The 14408-nt window shown below is 36.6% G+C and overlaps 1 protein-coding gene across 1 annotated transcript in view; it reads left to right on the top strand.

Annotated features, from left to right (window-relative positions):
- HOOK3 (hook microtubule tethering protein 3) overlaps positions 1-14408 on the top strand; it is a 945081-nt gene that overhangs the window by 895413 nt on the left and 35260 nt on the right. Inside the window, exons 6-13 of the mRNA XM_050987360.1 lie at positions 321-383; positions 1833-1916; positions 2935-3098; positions 5261-5401; positions 6895-7096; positions 10343-10453; positions 12976-13063; positions 13604-13673. Coding sequence (XP_050843317.1) covers positions 321-383; positions 1833-1916; positions 2935-3098; positions 5261-5401; positions 6895-7096; positions 10343-10453; positions 12976-13063; positions 13604-13673 — 923 coding nt within the window. The remainder of the gene's footprint in view (positions 1-320; positions 384-1832; positions 1917-2934; positions 3099-5260; positions 5402-6894; positions 7097-10342; positions 10454-12975; positions 13064-13603; positions 13674-14408) is intronic.

Genomic DNA, 14408 nt, shown 5'->3' on the forward strand with positions numbered 1-14408 from the left:
CTTGTGTGGTGTGTTGATGTCACTGCAGTAAAATCTTTAGTGGGATGTTCTGTAGGCTTATCATAGACAAAGAATGTGCATTGTCAAAAGAAAAAGAGATAATGTAAGGTTTCTTTTGTAGCACTCTCCATATTACGAATTATGAAGATTTTTTCTTGTTGTTTCTGAATATGTCATATATAAAAATAAAGTTATAAACTTTCAAATTAATTCAGATTAAAGCTCTCAAAAGTAAAATCAGCTTGGTATTTCATTCAAACATAGGTTTTAATATCAAAATAAATATTTGCTTTTTCTAATCCAGTGTAATCTAATTGCAGTTGATGAGTAAAGAGTCTCCAGTCTCTGTTGGAAATGATGCTTACGTTGACCTTGATCGACAGGTATCTAGTCTTAGATGTTTCTTTTCTTTGGATCATAGCATGTCAGGGCCATATTAAGAACTCCATCTTTTTTGTTTTTCTTTAATCATTAAAGGGTGTTGTGGAAAAGTAAAATAAGAAGCGAAAAATTAAATCTCAGTATTTCAAGTCCTTTAACTTTGTAAATTGACTTTACTTCTATTGTGTATTTAAAGGATATAGAAAAGTTGATTTGAGAAACCAGTCTAGCTGTATGACAAGATAGTGCAAAACTGCAGATTGGTACAAATCTTTAGGCATGGAGAAAGAAAGCAAGAAAGATAAAAACATGTACTATTTGAACAAATGTTCAAATACGTGTTCAAACATGTACTATTTGAATAAATGTTTTTATCTGAGTTCCTATTTCAAAATGCAGTTTAAAAAAAAAACAAAACAACTGCTTCTAGGGGAATCCTGGAACTGCTGCAAAATAGAAGTTTTCAAATACAATCATTCCTGGTCTGATATATTTAGAAAATATACAAACCAATTTTTTTTTACTAGCTTATCCTCATGCTAGCACTGTCCTCCTTCCTCAGATTTTTTTTCTAATTGAGAAGAAGAATAATACAGTGTTCATTCATTATGCTTTCTCTGCAGAAATATGTAAATTCTTGCAGATTAAATTAATGCTTTCTATGTAAACAGGCCCATAAGAAATAAACTTGCAAATGCAAGGTATGATGATGCTGTTTGAGAAAGCTCATTTAAACATCATATATAATAGTACATATACGTCTATATACATAACATGCATGCGCCTGTTTTATCAGACCAGTTTTCTTGTAGCTGTGTTTTCTATGTTATCTTAACTGCATTCATTTGCAGACCAGTGAGACACACATCTTTAAACATTCAGCCTTTGAAGGGAAGTATTGCAATATTTCCCACTGCTTATAAGGTTCAGTGCCCTTTTTTAAAGGGTAGGCTTCTCTGTCACATACTAGTTTAATTCCTATTGTGCACTACAAATAGCTTCCAAAGACTAGAAGGATTTTACCCTAATTGTCCATTCCCTATATTCCACCTTTCAGTCCTTTCTGTATTTCAAATGTAGATTGAAAATTGAAATTACACACTCTTTGCATCTGTAAAGAAAAGTGGTATTGACAGGTTTTTTTGGTGTAGAGATTTGGTGAGTTCTTCAGGCCCAATTTCTCCTGGAGATTTTGACTCAATTTTATAGAGTTATATGGTATTTCTAATGTAAAAGCAAATGTTACTTTTAGGTATATATTCTTTTTACTGATACACAAACTAAACAATAGTCATGTTTGCTTCTTTTTTTTCTTTATATGAGCAGAATTGCTCAGTTTTTAAAGATTTAATTTATTACCTCAATGTAAAAATAATTTTACAGGCTGTAGTTCAGAATATTTTTAAATGGATCACAGTGATGAAAATGTAAACATTTCTTGTTTATGGTAGCTGAAGAAAACTACAGAAGAATTAAATGAAGCACTTGCAACAAAAGAAGAAATTGCCCAGAGATGTCATGAGTTAGATATGCAGGTAAGTTTGCTATAGAATCTGTATCAATTTTGAAAAGGAGAAAAGTTTTATGAACTTTTCAGTAGCTGAAAAACATACTAGCATATTGAAATGTAATTTTTAGAGGGGGGATGAAAATTTCACAGTAATTGTTTCGTTTTCACTTGTGCTAGCAGAATGAATATCATTGTTTTCTTATCTTGTTGCTGTGTTGTCAGTATTATGATTCATACTAGCAAAACTTCTTTTCATTCGGCTAGGAAGGGTTTGAGCTGTGTGGTAAAATTTTTGCCATTAGTGAACTAATACAAGTTCTGCTGCTGTGACAGTTCCAGCTAATAGTTAAATCCCAGTCAGAAGTTGCTGTAGACCATTAAATGTATATGGGTTTAGAGTAAGTCTTAGTGTAAGTAAATCAATACTCATCTGGAAGACATGAGGAATGTGAAGAGGGAGCCCTGAAAGGTATTGCTCTTGCTACCCTGCTTCAAAATATTAATTTCTTGTAGTTCAGTAACGTTCGGAATTAATAAAGCTGATCTTTGTCATGTTAATATGGGAACCCATGTTTCAGGTCTCGGAGCACTTTGGGTTCTTTCCACTACTGCCTGTTTTCACAGTGTTAGTGGAAAGTGAGCTGTTTTTGGGACTGTGTTCCTGTTTCAGGCCTGCTTGCAGATGGCCTTTACTGTGAAGAGCTAGTTTTATTTGTTTCTAGGGAAAGGATGCAGATTTTATTATAATGAAGTTACCTGCTATCAGAACAGACTTTTTCTTTAAATGCTTGTGTGAAAAGCATTAAAGAATAGTTATGTTTCCTGAGTTGTAACTCTGCCCCTAATGTTGCAATATGTTGGTTACATCACAGAGCAATTGAATGTCTATTAATTTATACAGGGTATTCTTGTGAAATGTGATTAGTGAAGCCTGCTTGTTTCTGTATGTGGCTTCTGTTGATACTTCATTATGAACATGAAAAAATAGTGCTCTCTGTACCTGGGTAGGTTAATTACTCCTTCTCATACTTTTATTACAACAGGTTGCAGCCCTCCAAGAGGAGAAGAGCAGCCTGCTCGCCGAGAACCAGATTTTGATGGAACGTTTAAATCAATCTGATTCCATTGAAGATCCCAACAGTCCTGCAGGTCGTAGACACCTGCAGCTGCAGACACAACTAGAACAGCTCCAAGAGGAAACATTCAGGTAGAAAAGCTACACTTGGTTAGAGTGTTTGTTTGTAGCTGGCAATAGAGATGACTTCGATATTTCTGGTTCTGCTGCAAATGTGAATTAGTATAATGGATGGTGCATAGTCACAATAGTACAGTTTTTAAAGTGATGTATGCATTATAATTTTGTTCTTTACAAGATCCAGCATTTTAAAAAGCACAGTTTCTTAATGCTGAAGTGAATGCTGAATGCTTAGTGCTGACTTTATATGTCACTCTACTGTGAGTTACTTTGAATTGCTTGTGTGCAGTCATTTCACCTGTGTTTGCAAAGTCAGTGAGACTGATGAGTAGCATTCTTTCCTTTTTGCAAATTATGCTGATTGTATTTTTAAGTTCTAGTAAATCCTAGAAGAAAGTTTGCTATAGGCTGTACTGCTGGTGACATTATCATAGGAATATATGATAATGTCACCAGCATTACCTGAATTTGAAAGCAAATTTCTGCGATGATGAAAGATAGAGATTATCCATCTATGAGTTTTGCACTTTATTTACATTTCCCCAGTATGTGAAAATACAGTTCCTCTTTAAACATCCTTACTGATCCTCTTGACTGTTGCTTTCAGGCTATGTCAGCCTGTTCTGCTGAAGAAAGCTTGTTCACTTCACCATAATCTTTTCATTCTCTTACCCATATTTTCCTTCTCCTTTGTGAGTGAAATGATAGTATTTCTTTCTTTACACTGCCAGCTTTTCTTTTGCTATCTTCTTCTCATTGCCTTTTTCTAATTCTTACAATATATGCCACGTTACTTTCCTTTCTTTTTCTGTTTTGCCATTTTTCCAATTCCTCTTGCTAAGCCTCCTTTCCTGCTTATTCTGACATATCATCTCCTATCAATTCCTTGAAAAACATTGTGTTGCTCTTTCACAACAGCTAGTGCCTGGATTTTTTCTTTTTATACGTCTACCATGCAAAGGAATAAAGTAATGGTGATGTCCCCTTTTATCTCTTCTGATTAATCTTCTGCTCTGCAGTGATTCCTGAGTCTGGTATCAGTTACTGTTCAAACCAATTTTGTCCCCATGTTCAGTATCTGCACCATCTGTTACTGTAGTTTCAGGTTCTGAAGGTCATTCTAAACTGTTTTCATATGAGAGACTAATTCCAAGTCTCCTTTACCTCCTTCCCCTGTCTTCATATTATGTGGCTTCTAATGGCAATTTGCATGTGTTGCTTCCAGCTCTACCTGATCAGGCAGGACATTTGCATGGCTAAAGTGGTGCCTTGTGCAGTACACCCCTTTTCCTCCTAGTCTTGCCTCTTTGTGCTTTGACTGTCCTCGTCTGTTGTGATCCAAACCTTCATTGTTTCGGGGTTGGACGACTCAAAGATTTTCTTGTCTCCATTCTTGTAGATGGTTTTTGGACTCCTTGACTTTGTTTTTCTCCTCATGCCCTTAGCTCCTATCCTGGATTGTTTTTGTTTTAATTTCAGAGCAAAATAGCAGTAGGACTTTCTGTTTTGGGTTGTGTCTTCTTCGATTCTTTCAAAATACATTGAAAAAGTTTCTATTACTTACTCCCTTTGTTCACTGGCAGGTTAATAGAGCTTTGGCTATGCATAGTGTATGCAAGCAGTTCAGCAATTTTGGTCAGAGTTGTTTATTTGCTTACTAGATAGTCTAGTTCTCCATATGTACTGGGCACGCACAGGTTCTTCTTGAGTAAATAAATAAAGCCGCTTCAGTGAGAGGTCTACAGCACTTATAGCATCTTACAATCAGGTCAATATTGTTGGAGGCTGGTGAATTGGACAGCTGAACGGAATAGAATAAAGATGTCATGTTCAAAGTCTGGGTGTCTGAAGATGAAAAAAGGTTAAAATTTCTCCTTGTGTTAAAATTTTTCCCTTGTGTTAAACTACAATTATAGAAGGAAACCTGAGGTTTTGTTTTTATGGGAACATATAACCTTGTGAATTACCTTGTGAATTTTCAAATAGAAAGACTGATATTAAATTGGGAGCATTGATAAAGTCAATCTGCTTTTACGTTTTGAATAAGCACATTGTGTTTTTGTTTTCCTTCACTGCAGCAGAAGGCCATTGTATGTGTTCTTAGAGGGGATGAGAGGAAAGGTAACTGGCTCAGGATGAGAAATTATTTCCTGGGGTTTTTTTCATTCTTACAGATTAGAAGCTGCAAAAGATGACTATCGAATACGCTGTGAAGAACTAGAAAAGGAAATTGCAGAATTGAGACAACAAACAGAAGAGCTTACCACACTGGCTGAGGAGGCTCAGTCTTTGAAGGATGAGATAGATGTACTCAGGTAAATTTTGTTCCATTAACTCTTTTTTAACTACTACCTTTTAACCTGTATAATTTGTGTACTTAGTCTACATTATATTTTGTTTAAGTAATTTAATATTAAACACTTTCAATGGCAAGATTCTTTAGATCCTCCAGTTTAGGTACACAGACTGACACACAATTCGGTTTGAGTAAAATAGTTGCTTATTTTGTACCTAATCAATAACTGTTATTAAACTTAATAATTCTATGCCAATTAATGGTTATAACAGGGCACCTACAGGTCTCTATGAGTATGCAGTATTCACCTTCATCATGCCTCAGGCATCTGTTCTCATCAGAAAACTAGGCTGTTTGCTTTCCTGGGTTTGCATTGTTCGGACTTCGGGTGGTGCTTTTGGTTTATCATGTATTATTAGTGTGAACAACATCTATTGCAGCTCTTGTTCCCACTGGATTTTAGCAATGAAAGTTGTCATGATTTGATGATACTAGGGGTTTATAGAGTGGGACAGCCAGTTTTACTATGGAACATATTCCTTCAGTATTGGCATCTATTGCCATGGATTATTCAGAGCAGTTACTCATTCTGTCCAGCAAGACTTATTTAATACTGCTATTCCTGATTCACCAGCAGCCTTCTACCAAAGCTCTTTGTCTCTATCCCTTCTGTCATTAGTATAAGAAATGAACCCATCAGGCTGCATAAACTGTGTGGGTGGCATGGGTTCAAAGAGCAATTCTTTGTCCCAAGAGAGAGGCCCTGCACCTCACTGAGGATTAAAGAGAGCTGGCTTGCCTCAATGTCCCATAAACCGAACATTAATTCAGTGGGAAGTTCCCTGGGTTTCACGGGAGATTGGGTCTATAAGCTGGTTGATTCTAAAATGATACAGGGAACATTAATAGTAGCAGAGATCTTTGGGGGAGGTGAGGTCCATTGTATTCTTGGGCGTGCAGCAGATGGATTGATAAACCTCTGAAAAGGTGAAGCCTGGTGTTTCTTTTTCTTTTGTCCTTTTTTTTTTTTAGAAGGAATCAAGTCTCAAAATGGTTACAATTCTTCTGTGTCACCAAGCACAATTTGTCTAGCAGAGAGATATTTATGATTTTAGTCCTGGTTACCATTAAAACAAACTGAATGGTAGAAACTTTTCTTCTTTACCGTAGAAAAATTAAGGACAGAAGATAGTTTAGAATAGAAAGGAAATGAGTGGGAGTGAGGTTGTTTTAGCTATTATTTTAAGGTTGGAAGCAAGTAGTTTAGGAAGAGGGATAGGGTCTAAAAGAAGCTTCAGCAGCAACTCTTAGAGTCGACAAATAGTTATAGGAAGAAAACAGTCAATTGAAAGTGAAAAAATCAGTAATAGGAGGATATGATCACTTTGTTGTTCTTCCCATGAATGTCTTCTGCATTAAGAAAATGAAGAAATGAATGTGAAGAAGCATTTTAAATTCTGTTAGTTTTGTTAGTTTTTGGAGTTCAAATATGATACAAATCTGTCTCTTCAGGCATTCTTCTGATAAAGTAGCCAAGTTAGAAAGCCAGGTAGAGTCATACAAAAAGAAATTGGAGGACCTGGGTGATTTGCGGCGGCAGGTGAAGCTTTTAGAAGAGAAGAATACAATGTACATGCAAAATACTGTCAGCCTGGAGGAAGAACTAAGGAAGGCCAACGCAGCACGCAGTCAGCTGGAAACATATAAGAGACAGGTGAGGACAGGCATCATCAATGCTATAGTACTCTGTATTGTTCAGCACTTTGTCTTCGTAACATGGCTAATACCTCAAAGTAAAAAAAAGCTATGAAACTCCTGTTTAAAAGACTTCCATGTTTTATAGGTACTTGCTACCTTTTGTCCCCCTTTCCTACAGCTCTTGTCATTAATACAAGTTTATTACTTGGTCAGAAAGCAGTATTTCTTGCATTTAAAAACTCAACAGATGTAAAGCTTTTTTTTCCCTAAAATTATTCCAAATTAATATTCAGTAGCGGGGCTTGAATTAGAGACTGTCCTTTCAGAAAAAGTATCCACTTGTCACTTACAATTTTCCAGCAGTGAGGAACACACCACAGCTGAGGTAAGTTGTTCCTGTTGTTAAGTAACTTCTTTTTTTAAGGTTCTAGTTTCTCTGATACATCTGAATTTTTCCGCTTAAGTAGAGAGAAGGACACATGTCATCCTTGTTGTTTATATGCACCTACTGGAATACAAAATGTATGAGCAGCACACTCTGTGGAGTGAAAGGCACCTGTTTATCCTCCTGCTTATCCAAGTGCCATGTGATGCTGTTTGTATAAAGGTGCAACATGTGCTTCAGGGACACGGTATCATTCTGGTATTCTTGTTACAGGGCTAGACAGAGCATGGTTTATTAAAGCAGTAGTGCCTGCTCTGTATTTTCTGCCTGATCAAACGATCACAGCACAGGGGTGGGGTCCCTGTATGTCAGTTTACCATAGAATAAAGTATAGAAACAAGCACTAAACAATACTAAAAGCCCAGGAGCGATCTGTTTCTCTTAAGACTTGATAGACTTTTTTCCCTGCAGTTGGTGATCTCAGTGTTTAAAACAAATGGTTTCAGCCTATATGCGGGCTAATTTTAAATACAGCCCAAATGATTTTACCAGAAAAAAAATAACTTGGACAAGAAAAATTGTCCAAGGGGGCAAAGAGAAATGTAAATGTAGAAAGGAATGGCCTACCACACATGAGTAGTATCAAGTTTACTGGCAATCCGATATTTTGCTCCATTAAGCAGCTGAACATGTGATATTGTTGTGTAACCTCAACATCTGCATTTGATTCTTCTTATTTCACCAACCAAAAGGATTTTGGAAGGGCCAGTCCCATCAGTTGTGCTGCTAAAGTACTCATTTTCTTCAGTGTATTTTATGCATAGGGTTTCCTGTATGAGGAGCTGTTGTTTCATGCAAAACTGTTTACTGACTGAGACTGGAATAAGTCTTAGGTGTCCTGTGGCAGATATGTTTTTCTTCACCTAACTATGGTGTCTCAAAATGAACACTCTGTGTTTGTCTGCAGTGTCTGTAAGACTGGGCTCCTTTTCAAACCTGCCTGTGACTCATAAGTCACAAAATTATTTTTCTGGGAATCCTAAATTGTGATATCAGAAGTAAGCTGGATGCAAGGCTTGTGATGTTATGTCGCTGCTGAGTACTATTGTTTTCCTGTAATGGAATATGTCTTGTCTGGTGTTTGAAGGATCCAACTTGACTCATGAGGACACCATTAGAGAGTTATTTCTTTGGCTTAGAATCATTGTGCTATGCAGATGAAAGTGGATCATTCAAATTCCTATAGTAATCTGCAAGGAAATTGCATCTTCACTGCATAGAGCAGTCTGTGAGGTGAGGTTGAGTGGTTATGTTTTATTTTCACTCTTCTGAGAGCAATCATAAGCCTTTTCAAGAAACTTTATATCGGCATGAAGAATTGGAAGGTAAAGACTGCAGGATTTTTTTTTTTTTGTAATTTTAATTCAGCCCCTTTGTGCATGTACATTCTGATACATTGTTAACAGTATGTCTTGCTTTTCTTTGTTGCAAGATTCCTGCTTTACTCATTCCACACACAGATAATGCTTAGTGAATGTGATGGCAGTTCATTTTTTTAGTCTTCTACATTACCATGAAACTGTATGTTTTTCTATACACTCGCAAGTCTTCAAGACAAATTTATTTCCTTCAGTGTTTTCCTACATTCCATTACCTTAGCATGATTGGTTACAAACATAAATGCATTTCTTTCCATTTGAGGTGAAAATACTTATATTTTCCAAGAGGTGGCACTGTCACTGGTGAAGGTCTGCAGTTGTTTTGTTATACCTGCAGTTATTCTGATAGCCTCAGTGATAAATGTCACATCTGAAAAATGAAATATTTTCATATCTAACAAGTTCATTTCTTAAATCTCAGAAAATGCAAGCCTGTGCTGGTTTTGCAGCCTTTAATTTAGGAACAACAACAGCAAAATCCTTCTCTAAGACTTAGGACCATGACTATTTTAGGCCTTGTAGTTATTTTGCTATAGTTGTACACATTGAAAATAAAAGGCCATTAGAGCCACTAGGAGATCTTGATGTAGATATGGCTACTGCTTTAATCACTTCTTTGTAATCTAAAGCCATGAAAAAGCTTTCTTATAAACCGATTCAGAAGAAGCTGTAGGTCTTTCGCTGAGTCTTCATTCAGCTTTTGTATTTGCAGGTCCATCTTTATTTAGCTTATTTGCTCTCATGCTCTCTGCATTGAGCTTTACTAGTGTTCTCGAATGAATCTTTGTTAGTAAAGGCTGAAAGTTTTGAAATGGGAAGACTTCACCGATCTGCCTTCTGTTGTGCTTGCCTTTCACATTTTTGCTCACTTAATTTTAAGAGTTCTTTACTGATCTGTAGTTGAAAGCACACATGTGGCAGTGTTTCTCACTGAAATAAACTGTTTGGAGTCTGTGGCTGAATCTTTATGTTAGTGTATTAAAAATTATTAGGACATTTCAGGGGATGTTACCTGGCTGCATGAACTAGTAGCTGAATTCTGAGTGAGGCTTATGAAGTAAAGTTAACAAAAGATGCTTTCTTCAGAGTCTTTTCTTTTTACTAGAACGCAGAAAGATTTTTCTGCTGTTCCTAATCCTTTTGATTTGTAGAACGACATGGTTTTTTTCTGTAAACCTTTCTTGAGTTTAAATTCTTGTTTTAGGTTTAGTGAAAATACTTCACATTTTTTCTATCTTTGCTTGCACTAAGGCCTAATATTTGAATACTTTTTATTTTGCTGAAACACAGAACAACTGATGAAAGAAGTTTTTCGTATGTCCTATAAGTAACTGTTTCAATTGTTTTACATCATGACTTGTGCATTGTAATTGGCTGCTTTGTCTTGTGTATTTTGTTTTAACATTTGCAGACACATTATTGATTCTTGTTCTCACAGGCAGTTGAACTACAAAACAGGTTATCTGAAGAATCCAAGAAAGCTGATAAATTAGATTATGAATGCAAACGACTGAAAGAAAAAGTAGACAGCCTCCAAAAAGAAAAAGATGTAAGTGCCAAGGTGTTATTTTTTTGTTAGTAACAATAGCAACTTTGTATCATTTATAACACAGAGATGTGGTAATTATAGTTAGCCATCTTTTTAAATTAGGAAGTCGTTTTCCTCCAAAATTTTCTAATGTTTATGTAAAAGATAATTTTTAAACCTAAGAATTGTACAGTGTGGAATAAAGTGACTGTACAAAATCATATGGAACTCATTTTTAAGATGAAAAGCCTTCATATTTGGCATCTGAAGTTGTTTCCTGACTATTTACCATGAGAAAGTTAATAAATACCCAGGGTAATTATTATGTATTCTGAAAAGCTATTTTCAACAGGGTTTCTAGTTTCCAAGTACTAAATTCCTGTTGCTTTTTTTCCCTAAGGCATTCTTTGAGGTACCATCAGCATGCTTCTCTTTGTGGAATCATCACTAGTGTAGGAAGAGGCTTAGTAGTTGTGTAGAGGGAAATGTCCTTTGTGGCGATCTCAGCTTTTATGACAGCTCCTTGTTGACCTGTCTTGTACTGCCAGTGTGAAATACACAGGGTAGATACAAATCTATCCCCTTCCTCTAGTGTCATTTGCTGCTAGTGATTCTGTGATCAATTGCTTTGTACTCTTTTTCCAAGGCTGACCCTTCAGACTTCTCTTACACACTGTCGTTTCTCAGCAGTTAATTTCAGCTTTTTTCTTATGAATGTATATGCAGGTGGTTCAAACTACCTAAAATCAATGTCAGCAATTGCAGCTAGCAGTTTCTTAGGCATGTTCTAATTTTAAGTCCATTGATCCAACTTATCAGAAACTCTGCAGGCTTTTTCCTCAATAGTCATATTTCATGTCCAGTTATTTCCAGGATTTCCAAGCCCAGCACTTAAATATAACTTGAACTGAAAATTTTCAGTTACTTTAGGTTCATAGGCCATTGATTCCCATTTTTTTATTGAATTTTCAAGCTCTGATGGACACTTGACCTTCACATCACTTCCATCTGCCCTTCAAATCAGGCTGGAATGCTCATAATAATTGTGTTGGTATTGTGCTTTGGCTTTCTTTTTTGCTTTTTATTTTTAAATTGGGTTTTTTTTTTTTTTCAATTCTTTTATGTTGAACAATGGTAAAGTTGTTGCTGTGGCTTATCCATGACCCAGTGAACCATTTCATCTTGCACAAAGGCTCTGAATTGCAGGCCATTGTCATACAGTTTTCTGATTTACCACCTGGCAAATAGCTTTTTTTTTTTGAGCTGGGTATTGTTCTTAAGTACATTCTTTTGAATGGATATGCACCTGTGAAAAGTAAATTACAGCTAGAATTCCCTCATCACCTCAGTTTAGTGATTACCTGCTCTTTCTGTTCTCTGTTGTCGGTATGTATCAGCAAAGTAGCTTACCACGGGTCACAAACTAGGTAGTCGGATCTTGTCAGCTATATTTTGGAAATAGTTACTGAAATTGATAATATTTTTTTCGTTATGTTCTGGCAAAACATGGTTGTGTTTGATATCTGCATCAAAGTAGTTCGGAATTTTACCTCTGTCGTGTGTTGTAAGTACTATGAGATTGAGCTGCTTGTACCAGTGAAGCCCTAGGGCTTTTTTTAGTCACTAAAATATTCTGGAATTTGGCAATCAACTGTTAGTAAAATGAAATGCTGTCAGCCAACACAACTCCATACCCATATAGAGGCAAGGTCTATCTTGGACCATTTAGTTATACTGAACATGTCTGATTGGATCATTACATAGTAGCCAATTTCTTTCCTTTTTTTGACCCTTGGCAACCTTCCAGACAAAAACTTGGTGTTATCTGTAGATTGTTATTTTTTCACCAGAAGGCTAGTTGTGCCAAATTGAAAGAGTATTTGCCTGATGCTATTGAATAGCACATCTGTCTGGATCCCCCAAGTTGACCAATCCTGTTCTTCAGTTCTCTTTAGACTGAGTCTTAAGCAACAAGTTTTCTTTTATAGCCAAGGTACTGGTGAATGACAAGAACAGCTGACACACGGGAGGAATGTGATATGGAAATGTTTCACACTTTCAGTGGTGAAAGACAACAAAGTGAAGTAAAAGCAGTTTGTTATGTTGACTCTGTACTTATCTGCTTGTTATTTCGCTCCTGACTGAATCTTTGATTCATGGTGAGGGAAGAATCTATGGTCTCTCAACTGTCTTTCATTTCTTTTGAAATCAACCTCAATGAAAGGAAAACAGCTGAGTGGCCTCATGGATACTGTTTACTACCTGGTACCAGAAATTTGTGTTACTAATATCTTGATTTTGTAAACTTACACCCCTGCTATTTTTAGTCTAATAAGATCAGCAACCCTTCTCCCAAAAAAACCCCAAAATACTATTCCTGTGAAATATATATATACTTACGTTTATTCTGTTATGGAATAACAGATACCTTAATTTGAAAGTAATTTCTAGAGTTACATTGAATAATTTTTAAAATTTTGAAGGCTGTTAGAGATGGATTTGGACTTCCAAGACTGATACTGATTCTCTTTCCAATTATTCAGAGATTAAGAACAGAAAGGGATTCTTTGAAAGAAACTATTGAAGAACTTAGATGTGTACAAGCTCAGGAGGGTCAACTCACCACTACAGGTAAAGGACAAATAAGGAGATTAAATGCCTCTTTTCTAAAGTGTACATGGTACATGAATTTTCTGTAGAGTATTGGATGTGCTTTTGTTTAGCACAGAATAAAGCTCTTCTAAAATCAGCAGTGAAAAACTTCAACTATTCATAGCTTCATAAGCAAGCAAAAGCTTTGAATGTTATTTGCATCAATCAGAATTTTAGTCTCCTCTCCAGTGGGAAATTTTTATAATGTATATCTGATACATTGTTTCCTTTAGAGACATATTTTTGTCATGATGTTTCCTGTGTTATATTTCATTTGTATGTGTAATCTTGTGTACCTTTATAGTTCTTAGATAAGATAATGAGCAGGAAATAAACTGCAACATTGTTTCTTCAGAATGGATGAAATCTAATGGTTCACCAAATGAAATTGTGTTTGTCTGTCAGTCTTGCTGTAGCCTGACTTTGTGTCCTTTTACATTGTCTAGCAGTAGTGTGAAGCTTCTAGAGCAATGTCTACTTCTTGTCATGTGAAAAAGTGGTATGCTTTTCCTTACTCAGGATTGATGCCTCTGGGAAGACAAGAGCCTTCAGACAGTTTAGCAGCAGAAATCATTACTCCTGAAATAAAGTAAGCTAATGCATGCTTTATTTTACTAACCTCTACAGTGGTCAATGGCAAGTTGAACATTAGTCAGCAGTGCCCTGGCAGCCAGGACGCCCATCTGTGTCCTTGGGGACATCAGGCACAGCATCACCAGCCAGGCAAAGGAGGGCGTTGTCCTGCTCTTCTCTGCACTGGAGCAGAATCCTGTGTGCAGTTTTGGGTGCCACAATATAAGACATAAAGCTCTTAGCATCCTAAGGAGGGCCACAAGCGTGGAGAAGGGCCTTGAGGGGAAGCTCTATGATGAGTAGCTGAGGTTACTTGATCTGTTCAGCCTGCAGAGGAGGAGACTGAACAGAGATTTTATGCTTCCTCCAGAGACGAAGAGGAAGGGTGAACACTCATCTCTTCTCTGTTGTGACTAGTGACAGGGCCCAAGGGAATGGTCTGAATTTGTGTCAGGGAAGGTTTAGGTTGGATATTAGAAAAAGGTACTCGTTGTTGCCCTGTTCTGATTGCCTGTAGCTTGATGATGGTACCGAAAGAGATGAGTATTTTTGAGTAAGAATTAAGGCCAAGGCCACAAGGTAGATATTCTGGTGGGTGTGTTATAGACCACTTGTCTAGGATACTATGCTATAAGGAGCTTGGAAGAGGTCTGGAGATTGCTGGCCCTTCTTCTTATGGAGGACTTAACTTATCAGATGGCTGCTGCAAATGCAGCACAGCAGAAAGGGATCAGTCTAGAAGGTTCTTCAA

This window comes from Serinus canaria, chromosome Z (assembly GCF_022539315.1).
Source record: "Serinus canaria isolate serCan28SL12 chromosome Z, serCan2020, whole genome shotgun sequence".
NCBI classification, from domain to species: domain Eukaryota; kingdom Metazoa; phylum Chordata; class Aves; order Passeriformes; family Fringillidae; genus Serinus; species Serinus canaria.